The sequence below is a fragment of the Protopterus annectens genome, chromosome 7.part0 (genome assembly GCF_019279795.1).
Source record: "Protopterus annectens isolate FY-2018-M chromosome 7.part0, PAN1.0, whole genome shotgun sequence".
NCBI lineage: Eukaryota > Metazoa > Chordata > Ceratodontiformes > Protopteridae > Protopterus > Protopterus annectens.
Window position 1 is genome coordinate 67987063 of NC_056739.1, and position 23530 is coordinate 68010592.

General features: G+C 41.0%; 1 protein-coding gene across 1 annotated transcript in view; it reads right to left on the reverse strand.

Annotated features, from left to right (window-relative positions):
• Positions 1 to 294: 294 nt before the first annotated feature.
• Positions 295 to 23530, reverse strand: part of LOC122806233 (green-sensitive opsin) — a 216866-nt gene continuing 193630 nt past the window's right edge. The window contains exon 5 of the mRNA XM_044076483.1: positions 295 to 902. Within this exon, the coding sequence (XP_043932418.1) occupies positions 774 to 902 (129 nt within the window). The 3' untranslated portion in view covers positions 295 to 773. The remainder of the gene's footprint in view (positions 903 to 23530) is intronic.

Sequence of the window (23530 nt, forward strand, 5' to 3'; positions counted from 1 at the left end):
ATTCTGAACATTCTTCAACATTTGTGACTAGGTTATGACTTAGTAGCAGTTTAAATTATTGATAGGATGTGTGCTAGAAATTCCACATCTAATTTGTGTATACAGGTTGCATTTTTGCCTATTTAATGTCTACTGTAAACCAGTGCAGGTTCATAAAGCATTGTATTCAAGTTGCCATACATAATGAAAGCATTAGCCCATATTTTACCATTAAGCATAGATATAAAATATACTATCTTTTTTCTAGAACAGTCCATCAGTGAACTAGAAAATTCCACAAGATTTCCAACAGAATGCTCTAAAACTCTATTGTATTTAAGAGTCATAACAGACAATTAACACAGGAAGGCAAGGGTTAGGCTTAATATCACAAAGTCTCAGAGTTCCTCACATTTCATCAAGTAGTGCTTATTTAAATGACAGGCATCTGTTATTAAAATGCTAACAAATACTCTGCATCTTCAAGTCATGAGAAGCTGGCTTTTAGTGAATGAACCAAATCAACTCTTAGTCTAATCTGTGAATTTACATAACTAAAACATAACTGTTAAATAATGTCTGAGCTATGGCCTTGCCTTGATTATAGTTTAATCCCTTGGTTTGACCCTGCTACAAAATGTTGCTTTGTAAACCAGAAGCTTAATAATTATTCTGTGTCCAAAACATGCAGATGATTGAGATGTGTATTTTTTTCATGATCGTAAAGGTGTGGATGGGATGGTACACCTTTTGCCAGGAGCAAAAGTAGTAGACGAGGCAGAACTATTTGTTGTCTATGCAGGGGACACTTGGCTTGAAGACACCGATGAGACTTCTGTCTTGCTTGAAACAGTAGAAGAAACATCATCTTCTCCAAATGGATTCTTCCCACAACACAAGGTAGTAATCATACAGTTACGGAACTGAAAAGAAAGAAACAGTTGGTCACAAATGAGATATCGTAACTTCCGATAAATTTTAATTGAAGAGTTGTGGGCCTCATAAAAGACAAGGCTGTTACAACAAAGCTTAATTTACAGTACCTGCAGGCCCTTAAAATAGACAAGGCTGCTGTCACTAATATTCATTGACTGTAAATGCAGGCCTCAAAGAGCAGTTATTGGCACTAACTCTTCATTTGCTGTAACTGTGGGTCTTGCAGAAGACAAAGCTCCTGTTGCTAACTTTCATTCACTGCACGTGCAGGCCTCACAGGAGAGAAGGTTTCTGTAACTAACATTGATTCACTACATGTACAGGCCTCTCACTGAATAAGGCTACTAGCCATAATCTTCATTCACTGTACCTGTGGCTGACCTCAAAGGAGAGAAGTTTTCTGTCACTTCCCTTCACTCACTACACACAGAAAAAGGCTACCATCACTAGCTTTCATTCACTGTACCTCTGGTCATGACAGAAGACCAGGCTATTGTTACCAGCCATCATTCTCTTGTATCTTTAGGCCTCACATAAAACAAGATTACTACAGTTAAGGTTCACTCACTGGTATAGCCCAGGTCTTTTACCAAAATGGGTTTCCATCACCAGATGGCAGATACAAAATTAATTTATTGAGTGTTGTTGAAAACATTGTTCTTTATTAGTTTTAGTTCAAACTTCAGATCTGGGGAAGGTTTGGCTTGGATGTAGTTTGACTTTTACTAGTTGTGTCTTTCGGCTTATCCCGGTTAGGGGTCGCCACAGCAGAACTCCGGTCCGCTAATGTTTGGTAGTGGATTTTTACGTGCCGGGTTACCAGCCCTGACGCACAACCTTCAACGAAGGTATGCCCATTCATGCATGCCTCCACACAGAAGACGCTCTAGCTGAGAATCGAACGGGACAACGTCTTGCTGTGAGGCGACAACGCTACCTATCTGTTTCTAATCTAGCCAGTGTGATCCCTATAACATTTTCTCAGGGAATCTTAAAAGAAGTTTTGGCCTACTACTGTGTTCTGCAGCTCATCCTGAGTGCTCCCACTGCAACAACCCACCCCCCTGTACCACCATGTACCTCTACAAGCTTGCCATTTGCTGTTTTGGTGTCTGCATGCAGCCCTGTGATGCCCAGTATGGACTGCGGCATGGCAGCCAGTGTGAAAGCTAGTTACATGAACTAGAAAGAAACTGCTATTTACCTGCTGAAAGTCGTGCTCCTGACTTAAGTCTTCTTTTTCTTCTTCTTTCATGAAGAAAACATGCAGTCAAAGCTCCTGATGGAGGAAGAGGCAGTCACCGTAGGCCCTTCTGCCTAGATTTTTTAACAGGTATCAATTTCCATTATTATTTATGAGTATATTTACATGTGCTTTACCCATGATTCTTTGCTTTCTGGAACATTGGTTCCTTGGTAACTATGGTTCAGTTAGCAGATCTAATCCCTGATGAGTCAGCTGCAGAATAAGGCAGAGCTGCATTTTTGTCACCTCACCTGTTCAAGGGAAAAACGAGGGGTTTACAGCAATCAACTAGCAGTTGTTAGTGTAGACCGAGGATGGTATACCGTCCATCAGCATGTGCAGATTAGTGTACACTGGGAATTCGGTAGCACCTCTACCACAGTGGTACCATACTGTGATGCCTTCATCATCTCTCTCCGCACGTTTCCCAACTGCTTACACTAAGGTTTCTCCATATGTGGAGGTACCAGTCTGAAGAGGTAAGTCAGGCGGGTGCAAGGGAAAGTTGGTGCAGAAATTCACAGAGGGACTCTGTGACCTGGCTGATGGCAAACAGCTTGGGTGGAGATCAAAATAAATGAAAAATAAAATAAAAAATATTAGTATCCTAGGGTCCTTGCAGTTCTACTATGGATTTAAATTTTTCACATTATGGGTTATTCGGTCATAGGTTCATAGGTTCATAGGTTGGTACTAGGCTATCAGCCCTAGGGCCTACACAAGCCTAGCCATAACAATTCCCTGGCTATTTCTTCCCACATTATTTACTTTCCGGGACCCCTGTCTAGCAGGGCGACTGACGTGATCCCTGGGGTGAATTTCCTTTCTCCTATCCAATCATCAAAGTTCCTCTTGAAGAGGTCCAAAGAGGCACTCTGCTTGACATGTATGGGCAATCTATTCCAGAGTCTGGGGAGTCTCTGGGTCACGAACCTATCCCTCCAGCATGTTTTGTTTATTGTGATGACAAGGTTTAGATCCCTGGAGCGTGTAGCTCTGAGGGATTGGGATTTCTTTAAGTGTAGCATGTCCAACAGCTCTGGGTTTGACATGGCCTTGTATGTTAAGCAGAGATCGCCTCTGAGTAGACGATATGCGACAGAGTATAGCTGGAGTTTTTTAAGGCGGTCTGTTACAGGACTGTCTTACAAATTATCTTTCACATTTTAGACCAATCTGAACTACTTTTATGGACTTAATCAGTAATGTCTGGAATACTTCCTAGAGTACCAATGCATTAGAAAACTGCTCATGCCTGCAACCCACATGTGAACTCATGTTGCAAATAACTTCTGAATTCCTTATTTTTATCATAACATATGTGCAGACAGAGTTGCTAAGTTCCTTGGCTGGGGCACGTGCAACAATCAGAAGGTAAACACTACTGGTGTCACTTCACAAATTAAGAAAATAACTATTTACAAAGTGTATCAGCAAGAGGTTCTCCGGTTCGATTCTTGGCTGGGGTGCCTTCTGTGCAGAGTCTGCCTGTCCTCCCTGTGGTCACGTGGGTTTTCTCCGGGTGCTCCGGTTTCCTCCCACATCCCAAAGATGTGCAGTAGGTGGATTGGACACTCTAAATTGGCCCTAGGTGTGAGTGTGTGCATGTGTGTGCCTTCTGTGGAAGGTTGGGTGCCAGGCTGGCAACTCGGCACCGTAAAACTCCACTGCCAATCATGAGCGGACAGATGATCCGCTGTGGCGACCCCTAACCGGGAAAAGCCGAAAGAAGAAGAAGATCAGAAATTATCAAACAACTAGACAGACCCCAAAGATTCCTAACCAAAAAGATTGCATGCTTTAAATCCCTAAGCCATCAAGAGAGGCTGGAATGTTTTATAGATTTAGATACCTCTGCCTTACTTAACATACCACAAGAGACCTGGTTATCTTGGACCTCCTGTATCTCCACAATTCCAATGAATCTCCACAATTCCAATGACTCCACCAGTACAAGAACCAAAGACCTAAATTGTCACCAGTAAATAAATAATACATGGTGGAGGGACAAGTTTATAACTCAGCACATCCCAAACCTGTGGAATAAACTCCCTTTGTATGTTAAACAGTGTAACATACTGTTTTCCCTTACACATAACTCAAATGACAGGATGGGTATTCACAACTTTACTCTGGGATTGGCCGGTATGGTGCCACTGGAGAAAGGAGGTGCAGTCTGAGTGAGGGTATGGATAAGGAGTAAATGGTCATAAGACTACGTGGCCTTGGAATATCGAAAATCTATGAAACAGCCATCTCACTGCTACCACTTTGGTGAATTTGTTCCAAAACTTGCAAAGGAAGAACCAAGTGCATTTTTATCTGGAGATCTAACAGATGCCATCACAAGGCCAAAGGAGGCCACTAGTTTTGCAAGTGGATTAAGAAGATCCTGTTCTCCTCATCTCCTCAACACGTCCACACAAGTAGTCCATGGGTGAGTGCTTTTTCCAATGTGCCTTTCCTTGTGTTGCTGTTGTACAGTGTCAAGACTGTAGTGACATAGCACAGGCATTTACATACCCTCACGACCCTTCACAATGTGAACTCCAGAATCAACTGCTACCAGCATTTTACCAAAGACTTAACTAGGAATACTTGCATGCTGGTCCTGAGGAGAACCAGCTAAGGGAGCTGTATTGTTTCTTTACTAATCCCTGGTAGTGTGAGTTCTGTTCCCCCCTCCCCTCAAAAATGAAACCATTTCACTGATGTCAGCACTTTTCATCAAGCAACAAATTAATTACATACACGACAGAGAATGAGAATATTGTGCATAACAGTTAAATGTGCAATAATGCCAATACATCTGTAATACAAATAATTATAAGAAATACTAAGGTCTCAGGTTATCATCAGATTTGTTTTTAAGTCACCACATAGTCCAGAAGTGCATTAGTAGCTGATGTACAGACTTGACCTTCACTGAGACCTTTATGGAAACCTTATGACGAAGAAGAGAAGGAAGGAAGAACAGTGGGGTGGAAGCTATCCAGATGTTACCATTATTCAAAGAGTGATCTATTAGTAGAACCATATCAGGGCAACCACTTCTTCAGAAATCTTCTCTTACATTTGCCCCGACAAGACTTCTCCAGTGCCAGCTTAGTACTTAGTTCATAGGTTCATAGGTGTGTACTAGGCTAATAGTCCGGGAGCCCTTACAAGCCTAGCCCATATAAGTGCCCTGGCATCATGCCGCCTGATGTTAGTTCCCAGTGCCTCTATCAAGTAGAGCCATTGGAGTGATCCCCGGGGTGAACTTTCTATTTCCCATCCACTCATCAAGATTTCCCTTGAAGAGGGCCAGTGAGATGCTCTGCTTGACATGTATGGGAAGTCTATTCCAGAGCATGGGCAGTCTCTGGGTTATGAACCTGTCCCTCTAGCACATTCTGTTGATTGTGGTAATGAGGTTGAGGTCTCTGGAGCGTGTGGTGCAGAGGGATTGGGATTTCTTTAGATATAGCATTTCTAACAGAGTTGGTCAGACATGGCTTTGTAAGTCAAGCAGAGATTGCCTCTAAGTAGGCGATATGAGACAGCGAATAGTTGGCGTTTTTTTAGTCTGTCCATATAGGACAAGTGTTTAAGGCCTAGGATCCTCTTTGTGAGGTACTTTTGCAGCCTCTCCAGTTGTTGCAGGTGTTTAGTGAGGTACATGCCAAATGGGGCATTGTACTCAATGACTGGCCTAATGAGGGAAGAGTAGAGGGAGACATGCCTTTGATAGGTCTGAATAAAAGTTTCATACATCATCTCCTTCAGCATTGTTTACTTGCTAGACACATATGTCAACAAATCTGCTTTCCATCTTTGCTAATATGCAACAATCTCTTTCTAGTCTTCTAAATTCAGACATTAAATCTTACTCACTTCATATTGCCAGTTCTGCTCTCTAGGTCACTAAGCACTCCATCGGCTGTATTTAGGATGCTGTTGAAGCTGTATTTAGGGCTGCTGCTACCGGTACAGATAGAGTTATTCAGAGAAGTACCGGAGTCAGACTGCAAACCTTCCCTGAGGATGTTAAGACCTGGTTCCTAAATGTGATACTTGACAAAGGCCTCCTTTTTGGTAATCCTTCCTTAAAAAGGTGGAGGAAAGAGGAAAGTTAGTGTGGTAGGTCAAACACCTGTTCTTGTTCCTATTCCAACTTCTTCTTCTTCTTTCGGCTGCTCCTGTTAGGGGTCGCCACAGCAGATCATCTGTTTCCATTTCTTCCTGTCCTCGGCATCGTGCTCTGTCACACCAACCACCTGCATGTCCTCTCTCACCAGATCCATAAACCTTATCTTAGGCCTTCCTCTTTTCCTGTTACCTGGCAGCCTCATCCTTAGCATCTTTTTCCCAATATGCTCTGCACCCCTCCTCAGCACATGTCCATTCCTCTTCCAACATACCAAAGGAATTATCAATTTCTTCCAAAAACAATTCAAGTCTTCTCAAAAAAGTATTCTAAATACCGCATAAGAAAAAAATAGCAGGGTGACATAAAAAGAAAGGAGACAAATTCCAAGGACCTACCTTTCAAAAGAAAAAACAAAGATCATCTGAGTCTCTTAACCCCCTCTTCCCTCCCCGCTCTGACCCTCTTTCCAAATTGCAAGCAATCTCTCCTGCTGATTTCATCTCTGGAAAAGATAATCTCAGTTGTTTGGGTTTTGAAAATAATTAAGCATGTTACAAACTTCACTAAGCATCCTTTCTTTTCAAGTCAGGTGAGGGATTGGTCTTCCTCAAAAGAACCAGATTCATCTGTTATAAAATTCACCTTACAAACATTTTTTCCATTACTGTCACCCAAGGCTTTTCTGGTCACTCTAAAGCTCAAAGATTCCTACCTACACATTCCTGTTTACAGAAAACAAAGTTAATTTCTAAGATTCTTTCCCTTGAGATTTGACTTTCAGTGTACTTCATTATCTTTTTCTCTCTCCACCACTCCAAGAGGCTTCACTAACTGCCTGGCTCCAATCATAGCCTTTTGCAAACTGCAAGGTACACACACATTTACTCCAAGTCACTTTGGTATCTCTACACATTACCATGAACCTTTTCAGCAGCCTAGACTTCAAGCTAAACCTGAAAAAGTCATGATTAACCTCTGCTCACAAGTTAGTTTAAGATGCCTTCTACACACCTTTGTGATGATAGTTTTTCCTTTTCCTAAACAAGATGTCTTCATACCATCACAACTTCTTAAACCTGTCTAATCAAAACAATACCACAGCAAGAGAATCTCTCAGGATCCTGGTTTAAGTGGCCTCATTTAAGCTTATGGTCCCATTTGCCAGACTCCAAATGAGGAAAATTCAGTGGTTTCCTAAATTCATTTGGACACATCTGCATCCTCTAATGTTTCCAATCACCCTTCTGAATTTCATAAAAAATGAGCTCATCTGGTGGGCAAATCAAACCCTAATAAGTCAAAGTCTGCCTCCCCCATGCCTTCTTATTCAGTGATAAATAGGCACCTCAGACTTTGGATGAGGGTAATATATCAAGGAGTCAAGATCCAGGGCTTGTAAGAGTCTCATTTCATGCACAAGCATATAAATCTCAAGGAAATGTTAACCCCAATTAAAAGCTCTTAAAGCTCTAAATCAATTCTGGTCTCATGGACCACTGTTAGTGACAACATACAACATCACAGAACTTATGAAAAATTAACTTACACAACTTACTATCCTGTGATAACCACCACTGAGGTCATGGCAGATTAAATTACACCACTTACTATCCTATAGTAACCACCACCGAGGTTATAAGAAATTAACTTACTATCCTACTGTAACCATAGCAGAAGTAACAGCAAATTAAACAATTTTCTATCCCATGGTAACCACCAGTGAGGTTATGGCAAATTAACTTACACAACTAACTATCCTGTGGTTACCAGCATTGAGGTTATGGCAAATTAATTTGCACAACTTACTATTTTATGGTAGGCATCATTGAGGTTATGGCAAATTAATTACATAAATTACTATCCTATGGTAGCCACCACAGAGGTCATAGCAAATTAACTTAGACAACTTACTATTCTATGGTAACCACCAAAGACTTTATGGCAAATTAACTTACACAACTTACTACCTTATAGAAACCACCACCGAGGTTATGGCAAATAAACTTACGATTCTATGGTAACCACCACTGAGGTTATGCCAAATTAATTACACAACTTACTATCCTATGGTAACCACAACTGAAGTAATGATAAATTAATTTAACAACTTACTATCCTATGGCAACCACCACAGGGGTTATGGCAAATTAATTTACACAACTTAGCTCTAAACATCATAGCACAAATACTCTGGACAAAGCCAAAAATAATGGGGGGACAAAGCCCCCAAAATAGGGACAAATTTTAAATATTGCTCTTATACACTTAGAAAGTTGCCAGAATAAAAGGGCTTGCATTACCATATATTATTCTGAAGGATATGAAGTCTGAAATTCAAATGCCTGTCATTATTTAGTGAATTTAATCCTCAACGATTTGCCACATAAATCCAGAAAATCACAAATTTTACAAGGAACAAATCAAAAATATGAGGCAAAATTCTGGACATTCTGTGAAAATCTGAACATTTTCAGAGGTATATTTACTATCGTATGGTAACCACCACAGAGGTTATGACAAATTAACTTGCTGCACTCTGTCTCAGTCCAGCATCCCTGACATGGCTTCAAAGTTATCTATCAAACCATCAACAGGCTACTAAATGGGAGAACGATCTCTCCCCACTACTCCCAGTGTCCATCAGGGTTCCCCAAGGTTCAGTACTTGGCTCCCTGCTATTTATCATCTTTACTAACAACCTTAATACAGCAACCCAACTTGCCTCAATCATACAATATGCAGATGATACATCTCTCATCTACTCAGCCCCCTCCCCACAACAACTACAAGAAAAGATCCAAAAAGCAGTCCTGGAAATTGAAACCACCAACTCATGCTCAACCCAAATAAGACCAAATTAATATTTTTACCAACAGAACTACCAGGCAGAGCTCCCCGCACCTCTCTACTCATTCTGCAAATGGTATCAAAATTTATCCAACAAACCAGGCCAAGCTCTTAGGTGTTACAATAGATGACTGTCTCAAATTAAATATTCATATTTCACTTACTATTAAAAAAAGTCTACTCCAAACTTGCTGCTCTCCGCAGAGCCAAACCTTACCTAACACCCCAACCCAGGCTAGCCACAGCTAGATCTCAGCTTCTCTCTACACTTCTCTGTTGCTCTTACATCTTCACCAACTTACGCCAAGACTGATCTTCATAATTCAGAAACTTGCTACAACAAAATTGATAAGTTTCCCACCAATCAACCCCATAAAGCCCACCATTGTTCTGCTTTTTTACAACGTAACTGGCTAGAACTCCCCAACCTGTTAACCAACTTACCCTCACCCATAAAATCATACACAGCCCAAGTAGCTGCCCCCACAGTTTCAATCCTAGTCTAACTACAGGTAAACTGCAGATCCCTTAGATCTTCCAATAGACCACTGCTCAAAATAATACAATCACATAACAACCACAGTGACTCCCTCTACTCATACAAAATAGCTGCGTCTTGGAATGTCCTACCCCAAAGCTTACAAAACACCCCCTGCTGTTCCTCCTTTAAAACAAAAATAAAAGAATACCTTAAAAGCAAGTGGCTCTGCCATTGTAGTACCCATGGATAACTCCTCTCAACTACTTTGTCCTCAACTGCACCCATCTATTTCATTATAGCTGAGTGTTTCGAGTTTTCAAGGTTATAGTTGACCATCTATCAACTGTTTAGATTCTTTCAGTACTTCATATTTCTCTTTGTTACTCATTCTATTAGCTCTACTTGTGCTCAGATCTCTTCATTAGGCATGCTCGCTGTCTCTGTCTCAGTGTTCACCCCGATATCCAGATCTCTGCTGTATTGTATTTTACTTATTCATTTTATTTTACATTTGTTTACTGGGGAGGTATGACTGGACAAAGCTGTCCATTTTTAGCGGAGGCCCGGGGAGAAAAGCCCCAGAAACAATTGCTAACATACTATACATAAGATATTTACATGAGCATTGTAGTGTACACATACAGTTATAAAATATAGCAGATAATAACATACGATTGCATAAGATATTTGCTTACATACATATGCATACGTTTCAATTTTGTTCCTATGATGTATTATTTATTATCTGGTTTTCACTGTTTTTGTTAAACTTACACTTATGTAATATAATTTTTTTTCATGAACATCTATTTAACTCTATATTTGTTATCTGTCTTTGGAGCATTTCTCCCCTGGTCTCCTCTGAAAACAGGCTACTAGCCCAGTTGGACACTAGCCAGTAAACAAATGTAAATAAATAAATAAACTTACACAACTTACTATCTTATAGTAACCACCACTGAGGTTATGGCAAATTAACTTATACAACCTACTATCCTATGGTAAACACCATAGAGGTTATGACTCATTAACTTATACAACTTATTATCCTATGGTAACCACCACAGAGGTTATGGCAAATTACTTACACAACATACTATCTTATGGTTGGAAATTAAGTTGGAAACTGCTGGTGTAAACTTTATTGTGCTTTTATCTGACTGGCCTGAGGGATTATCTGACATTTGTGCATTGTGGCTCCCCAAGCCTTGTATATAAGCAGACCTCTGCAGTTTAAAATCTTCTATAGGAAACACTTTCCATAGTCTCCCACTATTCACAGCTGCTCGAGGAGCTGCCAGTTTGTACAGAGGCCAATATCACTGCAGGCCATCTAACCGAAGCTGCTTAACATTTGGTGAATTTTCCAGGGCGTCTGAAAAGATTCTGCTGAAATCCAAAGTATCCACTGCTAAAATAAAAAAGAAGTACTTTTTGAGTTTTCTTTGCACTTTTCTTAGTGTATTTTATCATTTTGCTGATTTTTACTGTATTTTTCTGTACTTTAAAAAAAACTGTTCTGTTGCTTTTTGTACACAGTTTAGCTTAAAAGTGTTCAATTTCACCTATACTTAAGCCTCACATTTGCGGTCTTTTAATCAGGGCCCCTAACGTTTGTCAACTTTTGCCAGAGGTCTGGAGAGACTCTACTGAAATCTAAAGCGCATACACTGCAAAATAGAAAAAAAAAGAACCTTGTGAGTTTCCTTTGCACTTTGCTGACTGTATTTTATCATTTTGCTGCCTCATTTTGCTGATTTTTACTGTATTTTTCTGCACTTTAAAAAAACTGTTCTGTTGCTTCAAGCAGCTAGTAAACCGCATAAACTGAATTCAGATCTGCTGAATCTAGTCCGTATTGTTACAAATGAGCACTAATCCAGCCATCTTACAGTAGGAGTGCCCAGCCTGCACCCCTGTGGCATGTGTGTTGTCTGAGCCTCATCTGAGTTAGAGATTGCTGGAGGAAAGCTCATTGTGTTCTTTCCCATTAGTAGTTTAGCTTAAAACTGTTGAATTTCACCTGTGTATAAGCCTTGGGTCTGTGCACCACTGTGCACTGTACAGTAGGGTTCAGCTGTGCCATGTATAGATGCAAACACCTTGAAAGATAATTTTCTCCTAGACATCTGTTAGTGAACCCTCCCAAGCTTCCCTGCTGCATTTCTGGAAACTCAGTTGCACACTGAGAAGTGTTGCCATACTTTTCACCCTTAGCCTTCAAAAGAATAAGCCTCATTTTTAATCTTAGAGCAAAATCTGGTCAAACTAGTCCACTCCCCAATAGTAGTTACAGTAAAAACCTGCCATAATGAACAGTCACTTTCCAACCATTTCTCCAGCCAACCTGATTGACATGGGCATCCTGAGGCAATGTAATAATTTCATGTATACTGGCAACTACTTGCACTTAAAACAAACAGATACAATATGTGAGAGATGCAATTACACTATGAATTTGAAATCAGTTCGCTCATGTAACAACAAACCAGACATCAAACAGATTGCCACCAAACACACATCACCTCTTACACAAAACAGGATCACAACACATAAACTCACATACATGTAGGTACTCAATAGAAACCTAACTAAAGATCAGAGACCTCTCAAACGCAAACCACTTGCACACACTGCAAAGCAAATAGAATCCACTACACATAACAACACTCACACCAGTGTCTCAGCAAATTGGCCAATAAGGCAAAACACCCCAAAATCAAATGTGCAGGTCATAGATGACTCTATAGTGAGTCACACATATGTCCCTCTCACCAGCCTGGACAAAGTGAAGGTCACTGTCAGGCTGTCTGTCTGGTACCAGGGTCCATCAAATCATGCATGCACTCAAGTTACTCAATAACAATTATGGTTATGACTCTGTCATAGTATATGTTGGGGTGAATGACTAGAGATGTACCTCTCTGTACCATATGAAGAGAGACATGACTGAACTCCCAGACTGTATGTCCCAGGCAGGTATGTCCCTAGCCCTAAGCAGCATTCTACCTTCACCCAGGATGATGCCACAATATAGACAAAAAATGCTTGACTTCAACAATTAGTTTAGCTTCTGGTGTCAGTCCAGGGGGATCCAGTATCTGTCGGCCTGGCAAGACATGGTTGACAGACCATGCTACTTTGCCAGAGATGGTCTTCACCTGTCTCATGTAGGCTTTTGGATACTGCCAAAGGGCCTTGCCTCCTCATAGTATCTTTTTTAGACAATGTCAAAACAACAAAATTTCCAACATAAAAAATCCACTCTAGCCAAACTGAAGGTTAAGCTGCTTAATGGTAGGAGCCTAAACAGGATGCTGGACTCCCTGGCAACACTCCTAACTTTGGAAGATGCTGATGTCTGTGTAGTCACATGAGACATGATTCAAGGCCAGAGAGAGAGAGAGCACCCCAGCCATGCAAGGCTACAATGTCTTCCACACATTCAGACCCCAAAACAAGTGTGAAAAAACCAAAGGTAGAGGTATATCCATCTTTATTAAAGCCAAATACACCTCAAGGCTGGTTAACCAGTATGACTCTTGAGCTACAGCAAGTCCAAATAACTAGAGCTAAAGCACCCTACCACATCATTGCTAGCAACAGGTCCTCCACCATGAACCAAGAGAAGCACACCACCTACCTGGACTTGCTTGAGTCACTCATTAAACAGCCAAACACTTTGGTCATGGGAGATTTCAACTATCCTTCCATTGACTGGGCGACATACACAGGCACAAATATGCTTGCCCTGAGGTTCCTGGACTTTGTCAATACAAATGCCCTGGAACAGCTAGTCTGCACCCCCAAAAGGGGCTCAAATGTCCTAGACTTAGTAATCACCAACATGAGGGGGGGTCACTGCACTATCCCCTGTGTGGTGCTCTCTGTGGTAAGTTCAGACCATAAATTTGTCTTGTCTTAAGTAATGATCAGACCTGACACCAACACTGGAGCAAAAAAATGAACAATTTCTCCAAAGCAAACTACGACCTACTAGGCAATGGTGTAAAAAGTTTCAAACCTCCTGGTAACACAGCTAACAATGACTTCTATGCAGAGGAGTACACAAATGTCCTATATAACCACCTAAACAACTGTATAGACTTGTCTGTACCTGACTGGATCAAAGCTAAGTCCTCCCAGAAAAACAAGCCACCCTGGTGGGCATCAAGTATAAACAGGTTTAATAACAAAAGGAAGAAACTGCTGTCTAAGAACAAGAGGGAACTTACTCATCAGAAGAAGAAGAACCTCCACAGCTTGAATAAGCAAATCAGATATCTTGTAAAGTCCACTAAAGCTAGTTATGAATCTAAATTAGCATCCCTAGCTAAGGATAATCATAAGGCATTCTTTAGCTATGCCCATAATCTAAAAGGAAATGCCTAACTATATGCCAAACTTATAGTGGGCAGTATCTCTCATACTGAACCTGAAGAAATTGCCAACCTGCTAGCTGATAGGTTTGGTGCAATCTTCACTCCCTTGTCCCCACCAGCCATACCGCAAAGCATTCCTGACCCCAGTATTACTAGTATCTCCAAAAAGCAGGTCATATCCATGCTCTCCAAGGCCAAAAACACAGCCTCTGTGGGACCAGATAACATCTCAAGCTGCTTACTAAATAATCTAAAACAAGGCCTAGTGGAACCACTCAGCACTCTCTTAAACCTCAGGTTAAGCAAGGCTTTGTTCTATAAGAGTAGAGAACAGCACTAGTAATCCCCTTGCACAAAGGGGGGTTATAACACCTGACCCTAGGAACTATAGACCCATAAATCTAACCAGCCTCAGTTGCAAGGCCATGGAAAGAATCATCATGGGCCTTATCAACAAGGACACAGGCAACCTTCAAACTCTTGACCCAACCCAGTTTGGCTTCATTAAGGGTAGATCATGCATACTGAACCTGGTGAACATCTTTGAGAATGTCACCAAAGCCCCAGATGAAGGTAAAGTAGTACTTACTGTACTTACTGCCTATCTTGACTTAGCCAAGGCCTTTGACACAACCCCCCCACTCAGGTATCATTGATGAACTCTTCCAGCTGGGGATTAACCAATGCATCACTAGATGGGTAGCCAACTGGCTCACTGACAGAATGCACACTGTCAAAGTTGGGGATTCCACCTCTACCAGTAGACCAGTTACTAGTGGTGTACCACAAGGATCTGTGCTGGGCCCTTTACTGTTCGTAATCTATTTTTCGAAAGTCTAGGCAAAAGTAGATGGCAGGAGGCATACAAAGTCCACTGATGATTGCAAAGTGGGTGCAATCATTGAGTCCCCAAACAATGTTAACATATTACAAAAGGGGCTAACACAGATTAATGATTGGTGCCAAAGCCACAGACTAAAACTACATGCAAAAAAGTACATTATTATCCCCTTTGGCAAAGAGGAAGTCCCTGTAAATTAGAATATTGACAGCACCCCACAAGCTCAAACCCAGTGGTGTGAGATTTGGGAACACAGGTTGATAGTCTAAACTTTGATTACCATGTGTCCACAGTGGTAAGGAAAGCCTTCTAAGTTGTGCATCTCATAAGTAAGAGCATCACATCCAAGACTAATGATGTTAGAACCCCTCTGTACTCGACACTCAGCAGACCAGTAATAGAGTATTAAGTAATAAGTATTAAGTAATAATTAAGTATTAAGTAATAAGTAATACTCCCTTTTGTATGTGCCTGCCTCACCATACACCTGCAGCAGCTGGAGAGACCACAGAGGTTTCTCACCAAGAAAATTCAGGGCCTCCAAAACATGACCTACATGGAAAGACTAAAAGCCCTCTCACTGTAATCTGTATCCTATAGGCTGCAGAGAGGTGACTTGTGGCTGGCATACAGAGTAGTCTCTGACCCTGCCCTAATGGAAATGCAAATCCACAAATCAAATGGAACAAGAGTTACTCGCTCCAGGGATCTCAACCTAGCCTGTGACACTAACAGAACATGCTGGAGCAACAGATATAGCTCCCAGAGATTGCCACTCCTCTGGAATAAACTCCCAATTCACTTGAAGTTCCTCAAAGACCCTATTCAAGCTCAACCTAGACAATTGGATGGGAGACCATAAATTCACCTCGGGGGTAGCACCTATGTCCCTCATGGACAGGAGCAGTCCATGTTGATAATAGACTCACTCTGCAAATAACAACTATCCAACAAAGGTTAAATAGGAAACACTGTTATAACATAGCTAGGCTTGTAAAGACCCTAAGGCCATTAGCCTAGTATCCTTTTATGAACATATGAACCTATGGTAACCACCACTGAAGTCATGGCAAGTTAACTTTCACAACTTACAATCCTGTGGTAACCACCGCAGAAGTAATGGCAAATTAACTTACACAACTTACTGTCATATGGTAACCACCACAGAGGTTATGCCAAATTAACTTAAACAGCGTACTATCCTATGGTAACCATCACTGGGGTTATGGCAAATTAACTTACACAGTTTAGCATCCCACAGTAACCACTACTGAGATTATGGCAAATTAACTTACTGTCTTCTGATAACCACCTTTGATGTTATGGTAAATTAACTTACACAACCTACAATCCTGTGGTAATCACCACAGAAGTAATGACAGCTTAACTTACACAATGTACTATCCTATGGTAACCACCACTGAGGTTATAGCAAATTAACTTAGTATCCAATGATAACCACCACTGAGGTTATGGCAAATTAACTTATACAGCTTACTATCTTATGGTATCCACAACAGAAGTAATGGCAAATTAACTTGCATAACTTAATATCCTAAGGTAACCACCACTGATGTTAGGCAAATTAATTACACAGCTTACTATCCTATGGTAACCACCACAGAAGTAATAGTAAATTAACTTACACAATTTACTATCCTATGGTAACCACCACAGAGGTTATGGCAAATTAACTTGCATAACTTACTATTCTATGCTAACCATCACTGAGGTTATGGCAAATTAGTTACACACCTTACTATCCTATGGTAACCATCACTGAGGTTATGGCAAATTAATTACACAATTTACTATCCTATGGTAAGCACCAGAGAAGTAATGACAAATTAACTTACACAACTTACTACCCTATGGTAACCACTACAGGTGTTATGGCAAATTAACTTACACAATTTACTATCCTATGGTAACCACCACTAAGGTTAGGCAAATTAATTACATGAATTACTATCGTATGGTAACCATAGGTTCATAGGTTGGTACTAGGCTATCGGCCCTAGGGCCTATACAAGCCTAGCCATAACAATTCCCTGGCTATTTCTTCCCACAGTATTTACTTCCCTGGACCCGTTTAGCAGTGTGACTGACATGATCCCCGGGGTGAATTTCCTATCTCCCATCCAATCATCAAGGTTCCTTTTGAAGAGGGCCAAAGAGGTGCTCTGCTTGACATGTATGGGCAGTCTATTCCAGAGTCTGGGGAGTTTCTGGGTCAGGAACCTATCCCTCCGGCATGTTTTGTTCATTGTGATGACAAAGTTTAGATCCCTGGAATGTGTGGCTCTGAGGGATTGGGATTTCTTTAAGTGCAGCATGTATAACAGCTCTGGGTTTGACATGGCCTTGTATGTTAAGCAGAGATCGCCTTTGAGTAGACGATATGCGACAGAGTATAGGTGGAGTTTTTTTAGATGGTCAGCATAGGACATCTGCTTTAGGCCTGTGATTCTTTTAGTGAGGTATTTCTGCGACCTTTCCAGTTGTTGCAGATGTCTTGTGAGGTGCATACCAAATGGGCATTGTATTCTATAATGGGTCTAATGAGGGATGAGTACAGTGGGACAATGACCTTCTTTTTTCTGGATGAAAAGCTCTTAGTGATGAGGTGTGCCACATAGAAGGATTTCCTGACTGTTGTGGCAATGTGGTTATCGAAGGTGAGACCACTGTCCACGTGTGTTCCTAAGTCTCTTATCACACTTTCGGTGTTTAGTGTACTGCCACCTATGTGGTAATTCATGGGTACATGTTTTTTTCCCAAAGGGGATAACTATACATTTCTTAGCATTGAGCTTGAGCCCATGGCTCTGGTACCAAGCATCTGTTTCTGTTAGGCCCTTTTGTAGAATATCCACATCATTTGGGGATTCAATAATGGCTCCCAGTTTGCAGTCATCTGCGAACTTTGTTAGCCAGAGTCCCTTAGTGTTGGCCTGTACTTCAGAGAAGTAGATGCCAAACAAGAGCAGTCACAGGACTGAATCCTGAGGTACTCCACTTGTCACTTGTCTGGATCTGGATTTGGAGTCAGCTACTTTTACAGTGTGGGTTCTGTCAGTAAGCCAGTTGGCAACCCATTGAGTGACATAGGGATTAATGCCCAGCTTAGTAAATTTATCTGTGATTCCAGTGTGGGGGATGGTGTTGAAGGCCTTGGCAAGGTCCAGATAGGCTGTGTGGACCATCTTACCCTTGTCCATGGCTCTGGAGACTGATTGGAAGAAGTCAATCAGGTTCAGGAGACAAGACCGTCCCTTCACGAACCCAAACTGCATGGGGTCCACCACCACCACCACAGACGTAATGGCAAATTAACTTACAAAACTTGCTATCATATGGTAGCCACCACTGGGGTTATGGCAAATTAACTTGCTATCCTATGGTAGCCACTACTGGAGTTATGGCAAATTAACTTACATAAGTAGTGTTAGTTAATTTGCAATGACCTCTGTGGTGGTTACCATAAGACAGTAAGTTGGGTAAGTTAATTTGCCATGATCTGTGCAGTGGTTACTATAGGAAAGTAAGGTGTGTAAGTTAATTTGCCATATTCTCAATGCTGGTTATCATAGGGTAATAAGTTGTGCTAGTCAGCACTGAGGTTATGGGAGATGTAGAATGCTGATAATGCGTAGTGGTACAATATTTTAAATACTGTGCACATCAAGACATGAGACAAGAGTAAAGGAGTGTAGTAAGAAAAGCATACGTGCCCTACTTTTGGGGAATCTGAACCCTGTGAGAGCTGACTGTGGAATCCCAATCAGAAAGGGATAACAACCCTGCTGGGAAATTATCACCTAAGTGGAGTGAAACTGATGGCACCGGAGTAGGAAAAGAACCTGGAGATGTTTATCACACCAAGACTGGATCGCCAAATGCAGTCTGAAAAGGTTGTGCAACAGCAAAGAGAATTGTAGCATGTGTACAGAGATAGACTCCGGAAATAAAGGGTGTACTTTTGTTATGAGCCCTGGTCAAGTCGCAGCTTCAGTACAGCATGCAGTTCTGGAGGCTATAGAAGGAAAGGAATGTTAGGCTGTAAAAAAAATCAAAAAGAGGATATTGTAGAGTATAGTATAAGGGGTATGTCCAGACATTAGAGGAACTGGAACTCTTGTCAATAGAGATTGGTGGGGCATGATATGTGCTCCCAACGTCACTTTGGTTATGGGTGAATGGTGTCACCTTGAACATATGGTTGGAGAGTTCACATGGGCAAAAAACTGTAGGGCACAACAACTTCTTATTTCTATAAAAGTATTTCTTCACAAAGATGTTTGTAGACTCATGGAAAGGGCTATCAAAATGAGTGATGAAGAAGGAGTCCGTGAAGCATTAAAAAAAAATGGGCCAGGTAAAGAATGGGAGATAGAACATGAGGATGTGTGGAAGGTAGAATGCTAAATGCCTTTAAAGGTAGAATAAATTGGCTACTTTTCTCCTTCTACCAAACAAATGTACTTAATGTAATAGCATGCACCCACCAATGTCTCCACTGAAGTTTGTAAATCTGGCAGACAGGATGCTAGAGGCCTAATTGCAAGTATGCTCTACCCCCTTCTTGTGCATCTGTGGCATCCCTTGCCACAGATCACAAGTAACTTGACTGAAATGAATACAGTCATTGCACATACCATTAGTAGCCACTGAAGTATATCAGTATGTGAGAGAACATATGTGAATGCCTGAGCTGACATATGCCAGAGCCAGTAAATCTGGTCCTCCAAGTATCCCAGACTACCAAAACTGTCAACCCTTCTTCCCACTGTTCAGCTCAGGATAGGATACTACAAGATACACCTCTCCTGTAGTGCGAGAACTGAGAACATGTGTGCTATAGCCTTAATCTGTACAACACAGATGGAACACAGGAATATTTGGATTAGTTGGTACTCACTGCAGCTTGGGGTGGTATGGGTCAGCAGGTAACTTGGTGAACTAAAAAGCATAAAAAATGTACCAATAACACTGCTGTTGCTACAGTGGTGATAGGAGAACTTATTCTTCTGTAAGCAGGCAGTTTATCTATGGAACTTGTGGCTGCCATAATACTCTGTAGTACAGACCTTATCATACAGCATGTAACTGGTGTGGGACCATTGTTACTTCCCACTGAATATCACGAAATTTCCTTATAACTCATATCGCACTTTCTGTCAACATCATTTTCAAAAATTTAAAAAAAAACTGTTACAAAAATGGAGTAATGGTCTTTTCTATTCCTCTACATTGCAACAGAACATAATTCTAACATCATGTGTGCAAAGTCTGAATATTCTTTTTGCTTGAAAAGGTATAGGATACATCACTAGAGTATTGCCAGTGAATTACCTGGTACTTGTCTAATACCAGTATATCACCTGGCACTTATGTAAAACTAGAACTTCAGCTGGTATTTGTGTAATACTCGTGCATCACTTGTATGTGAGTAATACCAGAACATCAGTTGGTATTTGTGTAATACCAGAACTTCACCTGGTACTTGTGTAATACCAGTAACTCACCAGGTAATTGTGTAACTCCAGAACTTCATCTAGAACTTGTGTAATCCTAGAACTTCCCCTGGTACTTGTGTAATACCAGTACATCTCCTGGTACTTAGGTAATACCAGTACCTCACCTGGTACTTGTGTAGCATCAGTACTTCATCTAGTATTTCTGTAATACCAGTACATCTCCTGGTATTTGTATAATACCGGTACCTCACCTGGTACTTGTGTAATATCAGTACTTCACCTGGTATTTGTATAATACCAGTAACTTACCCTGTACCTCTGTAATACCAGTACTTCACCTGGTACTTGTGTGATACAAGTACTTCACCTGGCACTTGCATAATAACAGTCCATCTCCTGGTATTTTTGTAATAGCAGTACCTCACCTGGCTCTTGTGTAATATCAGTACCTTACCTGGTACTTGTCTAATACCAATACTTCACCTGATACTGGTGAAACACCAGCACTTCACCTGGTACATGTGTAATAACCAGTACCTCATGTGGTACTTGCATAATATCAATACCTCAGCTTGTGCTTTTGCAATACCAGTACTTCACCTGGTACTTATGTAATACCAGTACCTCACATGGTACTTGTGTAATACCAGTACCTCACCTGGTACTGGTGTAATACCAGTACTTCACCTGGTACTTGTATAATACCAGAAGCTCAACTGGTACTTGTGTAATACTAGCACTTTACCTACTATTTGTTTAATACCATAACTTAACTTGGTACTTGTGTTATACAAGTATCTCACCTGGTACTGGTGTAATACCAGTACTTCACCCAGTTTTTCTGTAATACCAGTACATCCCCTGGTACTTGTATAATATCAGTGCCTCACATGGTATTGATATACTACCAGTACATCACCTAGTACTTGTGTAATACTAGAACATCAGCTTGTACTTGTGTAATACTAGTACATCATTTGGTACTTGTGTAATACCAGTATCTCATCTGGTACTTGTGTTATTCCAGTAATGAGACTTGGTACTTGTGTAGTAGCAGTACTTCACCAGGTATTTGTTTAATACCAGAACTTCACCCAGTACTTCTGTAATACAAGTACTTCACCTGGCACTTGTGTAATACGAGTCCATCACCTGGCACTTCTGTAATACCAGTACCTCACCTGCCTCTTGTGTAATACAAGTACCTCACCTGGTTCTTGTGCAATACCAATACCTCAAGTGGTATTTGTGTAATACCAGTACCTCACTTGGTACCTCTATAATAGCAGTACCTAACCTGGTACTGAAATAATAGCAGAACCTGACCTGGTACTTGTGTAATACCAGTCCATCACCTGGTACTTGTGTTATACCAATACCCTGCCTAATACCTGTGTATTACAGGTACCTCACCTGGAACTTATGTAATACCAGTACTTCATCTAGTATGTGTGTAATAGCAGTACTTCACCAAATATTTGTTTAATACCTGTACTTCACGAGGTACTTGCGTAATACCAGAATTTCATCTGGTACTTCTGTAATATCAGTCCTTCACCTGGCACTTGTCTTATACCAGTACCTCACCTGGCTCTTGTGTGATACCAGTACCTCACCTGGTTCATGTGTAATACCAGTACCTCACGTGGTACATGTGTAATACCAGTACCTCACCTGGTACTTATGTAACAGCAGTACCTCACCTGGTACTAGTGTGATAGCAGTACTTCACCTGGTACTTGTGTAATATCAGAACTTCATCTGGTTCTTGTGTAATAGCATTACCTCACATGGTACTTGTGTAATACCAGTACCTCATCTGGTACTGGTGTAATACCAGTATTCAACCTGGTACTTGTATAATACCAGACGCTCAACTGATACTTGTGTAATACCCATACTTTACCTACTATTTGTCTAATACCATAACTTCACCTGGTACTTGTGTTATACCAGTACTTCACGTGGTACTTGTGTAATACCAATACCTCATCTTGTTCTTTTACAATACCAGTACTTCACCAGGTACTTATGTAATACCAGTACCTTAACTGGTACTTGCATAATACCAGAACCTCAATTGGTACTTGTGTAATAGCAATACTTCACCTGGTACTTGTGTAATATCAGAACTTCATCTGGTTCTTGTGTAATACCAGTACCTCACATGGTACTTGTGTAATACCAGAACTTCACCTGGTACTGGTGTAATACCAGTATATCACCTGATACTTGTGTAATATGAGTGTGTCACATGATACTCGTATAATACCAGTACTTCACCTGGCGCTTGCATAATACCAGTACCTCCCCTAGTACTTGTATGCTACCAGTACATTACATGGTACTTTCTAATACTAGAACATCAACTTGTACTTGTGTAATACTAGTGCATCATTTGGTACTTGCATAATACCAGTATCTCAACTGGTACTTGTGTTATACCAGTACTTCACCCGATACGTGGGTACTAACAGAACTTCACCCAGTACTTCTGTAATACAAGTACTTCACCTGGCACTTGTGTAATACCAGTCCATCACCTGATGCTTGTGTAATACTAGTACCCTACCTAGCTCTTGTGTAATACCAGTACCTCATCTGGTACTTGTGCAATACCAGCTCTTCACCTGGTACTTATGTGATACAAGTACTTCATGTGGTACTTGCGTAGTACTAGTCCATCACCTGGGACTTTTGTAATAGCAGTACTTCACCTGGCGCTTGCATAATACCAGTACCTCCCCTAGTACTTGTATACTACCAGTACATTACCTTGTACTTTGTAATGCTAGAACATCAGCTTTTACTTGTGTAATACTAGTACATCATTTGGTACTTGTGTAATACCAGTATCTCAACTGGTACTTGTGTTATACCATTAACAAGACCTGGTACTTGTGTAGTAGCAGTACTTCACCGGGTACTTGTTTAATACCAGTACTTCACTCGGCACTTGAGTAATACCAGTCCATCACCCGATGCTTGTGTAATACAAGTACTCCACCTGGCTCTTGTGTAATACCAGTACCTCATCTGGTTATTGTGAAATACCAGTACCTCACATGGTCCTTGAGTAATATTGGTACTTCACCTGGTTCTTGTGGAATACAAGAACTTCACCTGGTATTTGTGTTATACCAGTACCTCACTCAATACTTGTGTAATACCAGTACATCACCTGGTACTTGTGCAATACCAGCTCT